This window comes from Siphateles boraxobius, unplaced genomic scaffold (genome assembly GCF_051911475.1).
Source record: "Siphateles boraxobius isolate OS27281-9 unplaced genomic scaffold, OSU_SipBor_1 130, whole genome shotgun sequence".
NCBI classification, from domain to species: Eukaryota; Metazoa; Chordata; class Actinopteri; order Cypriniformes; family Leuciscidae; genus Siphateles; species Siphateles boraxobius.
The window spans coordinates 41,202,611-41,205,780 of NW_027508734.1; the positions used below are offsets into that span (position 1 = coordinate 41,202,611).

The 3,170-nt window shown below is 39.4% G+C and overlaps 1 protein-coding gene across 1 annotated transcript; it reads right to left on the bottom strand.

The window, feature by feature from the left end:
* Positions 1-2,269: 2,269 nt before the first annotated feature.
* LOC143737855 (uncharacterized) lies at positions 2,270-2,953 on the bottom strand. The gene is made up of 3 exons (XM_077229716.1): positions 2,796-2,953; positions 2,574-2,692; positions 2,270-2,458 (listed from the first exon to the last, which is right to left on the bottom strand). Exons 1-3 carry the CDS (start codon positions 2,830-2,832, stop codon positions 2,270-2,272), a joined length of 345 nt encoding a protein of 114 aa, XP_077085831.1. The 5' UTR covers positions 2,833-2,953.
* Between the last annotated feature and the right edge of the window lie 217 nt (positions 2,954-3,170).

The following is a 3,170-nucleotide window of genomic DNA, read 5'->3' on the forward strand; positions in this document are numbered from 1 at the left end:
CTCCTGGAGGAATTTGGAATTCGGACAATAAGATACTATATGGATATTTGAGAAGGGGGTCTTTTCTATCCCCTATCGGCTAACCCCCCCCCCCCCCCCCCCTTCTCTCATTGTGAATCATGTGTTATCTGTGGTCTGCTTACTCATCAGCTCGAACAGAGGATTCAGTTTAGACATAATTTCCATTTTAAGAACATAAACATTTTTACACAGATTTCAATCAAGCCACCTTCTGAATTAATAATATATGAGCATAATGATAGGAAACACAATACACTTTCATTCACACAGGTAATAGTTACAACAATTAGATGACTTATATGTGATTAAGCATAATAGACACATACAGGGGTCATAGACACAATATAGAATTATGTAGTTGAACAATGTTTGATTATAAGTTCGTCAAGAATTGTTTTGTGATGATTGTATGCATTTTTATATGAAAAGTCTCTTGTCTCTGTGGTTTTTAAGAAGTGTCAACAATGAGGTCATTCAAAGGTCTTCAAGAAGGGGGAAGTCTGTTTTACATCTCTGTCATGGGACCTTGGTCCTTAAGAAAGACGTAGTCTGTTAGTCGCAGGGGTCCGGTGACCTCTTGTTAGGGTCTCTTGTTTCACCATTTCTGAACAGATCTGTTTTGCCAAATTTTAAACATTGACAACGTTCTTCCTTTAGTTAAACAATAAAAGGTCCTTCCGGTTGCAGATTCTCTGGAGCCTATGGCTCTGGGTCTGGTGATTTGATTCTGGAATGTGAAGACTCTTTGTGTGATTATGTATGAACAGTCACCTAAAAGCTTCAATTGCGTTTGGTTCATTCTCATTGTCGCTACATGTATGATTGCCACACATGAGCTGGGACTCGGGGCTTCAGCCAACGCTGAAGAGGATGCATATGCAGTAGACCTAGCTGGAGTACTGACGGTGCTGAGGCCATTAAGGCTTTGAAACGTTCTGAGGGATCTGAGAGAATGAAGCAGCTAGCTGCTGGATGGAGTGAGCGAGGTCTCTAACCCTAACCCTAACCCTAAGCTCTCATCTGGACAGAGTCGATAACTGTTCCCAGGAAGATTATATGCTGGCTGGGGGACAGTAGACTCTTGCAAAAATTGATCCTGGCATTCTAGATGACTGAGGAGCCAAGATCTGTAGGTTCGTAACTCAGCCTCTGATTGGGCCAGAATGAGCCAATCGTAGAGGTAATTCAGAATGCTCATTCCCTGCTGTCTCAGGGGGGAGAGTGCTGCATCTATGCATTTTGTAAACTTACAAGGTGCCAGTGACAGCCCGAACGGTAGGACTATGTACTGATAAGTCTGCCCCTCGAAGGCGAATCTCAAGAATGGTCTGTGATGGGGCGCTATCTGGATATGAAAGTATGCATCTTTCAGATCCACTGACAAAAAACAACACCCTGAGCGAATTTGCACGAATTTGTTAGGTTGTTAGCATCCTGAATGGCCGTCTCATTAGGGCCTTGTTCAGGTGTCTGAGATCTAGAATGGGGATTTTTCTGTCCTGTCACACAATCCCGAATACTCCTGGATATGTACCAAGTTTGGGGCACAGCAGGGAGCCACTAAGGGCCATCAGTTACCATGGTGAATAATCCCCCGGTCGGGGTCAATGCAAGGGAATATTAGCATTTCACACATTTGGGACACAAGATAGTGGCCTCCTTCAATTGGTCAGAGGTCTTACATAGGTTTGGCTGCTCAATGCTTTGTCCCTCCTCTAAACCCCCTCACTATTGGTCCAGTTTATGGCCTCATTTGGGTTTATTATTACTCATTATTAATTATTGTTCATGGTTATAATGTCAAGACAATCAGATAGACAAAGTTGAGTTTGTTATTTTTATTATTTGTAAATGACACTGGGCACATGACATATATATACACACAGTCAAAATTCTATAAATCAAAATACGTTAGCACAGAATACACTTTACTATTAGTCATACAATATATAACCCCATATAATATATAAGGCCTGTGTATAATATATAGAAAACAATATAATATACAAATACTTTAGAATATATAAATAGTACAATATATAAATAATACAATTTATAAATAGATAACAATATGGAATTGTATAGAATATATAAATGCAGTATATATATATAAAAAACTATATAGAATTATATATAATACAATCTATAAATAAGACTGTATAATATAAATAATACTATATATAAAGAAACAACAGAATATTCAAATTATACTATAGAATAATATTTAGATGCGTAATACTAAAATAATTCACAGGCCAGCTTCTGTGGTCTTCACCGTGACTCGATCTGCACCAACTCTGATCCGAGGCCGAACAACCCACACTGACTTTCCATCCAAGATGGCATCCTCCTCTTCAGACATGTGGTCAACTGTTGCAGTCTTCCAGATAGCTGCCTCTTCCTCTGTCTGGAGAACACCAGTCCTGCTGCTCAGCAGCTGCAAAATAAGAGGGAAAAAAAGTAATTAAACCACTGAAAATATCAAATTGGTTGGGATGGGAGCCTCTCCCAGGCTGAGTCTTTTACTGAGATTTATATTTATTTATACTTACTCTTCTTTTTCTTTGTCTCATGCGCGCAATGCTCCTGCTGTCCTCCATCTTGTCTTTGTTCTCATCTTGGGCCATCCTGTAACCCCTTTTAACAGTTTCAAAATACGTCTTGCAGGATGCTAGAGAGAGGGAAATAGTGAGGGGGGAGAATGTGTTTATTTATAACTAACTAATCTATACAGTTAAATAGTTGTAGCCTTGGGACATTCTCTTGTGACTTACCTTTAACAACAGCAGGATCTACGTCCGGTACAGCCATGGAGACGCCATTAAAAAGATAGGTTGTGACCTCGAGGTTGTGGGGGGAGGATAGACTGTGGAGCAGTAATTAAAGAAGGTTGATTAAAAATATAATTTAGAAGAAAGGACTGTTATGAAACAATAGTTTTAAAGATATACCTTGTCTCTGGGTCATATTTGTGTATGTTGTTTTCCCCATTGTGCAATCTCCGTACAGCTTCCTGTAAAAATCCCAACATAATATGAGGGCTCAATTTAAATTCATTAATAAATAAAGCACACAAAGTTAAGCGGACACCGCCAAATGTTTTTGACGGTCAGAAAATAACTTACCGCAACAGAATTATTCCCAGCTCT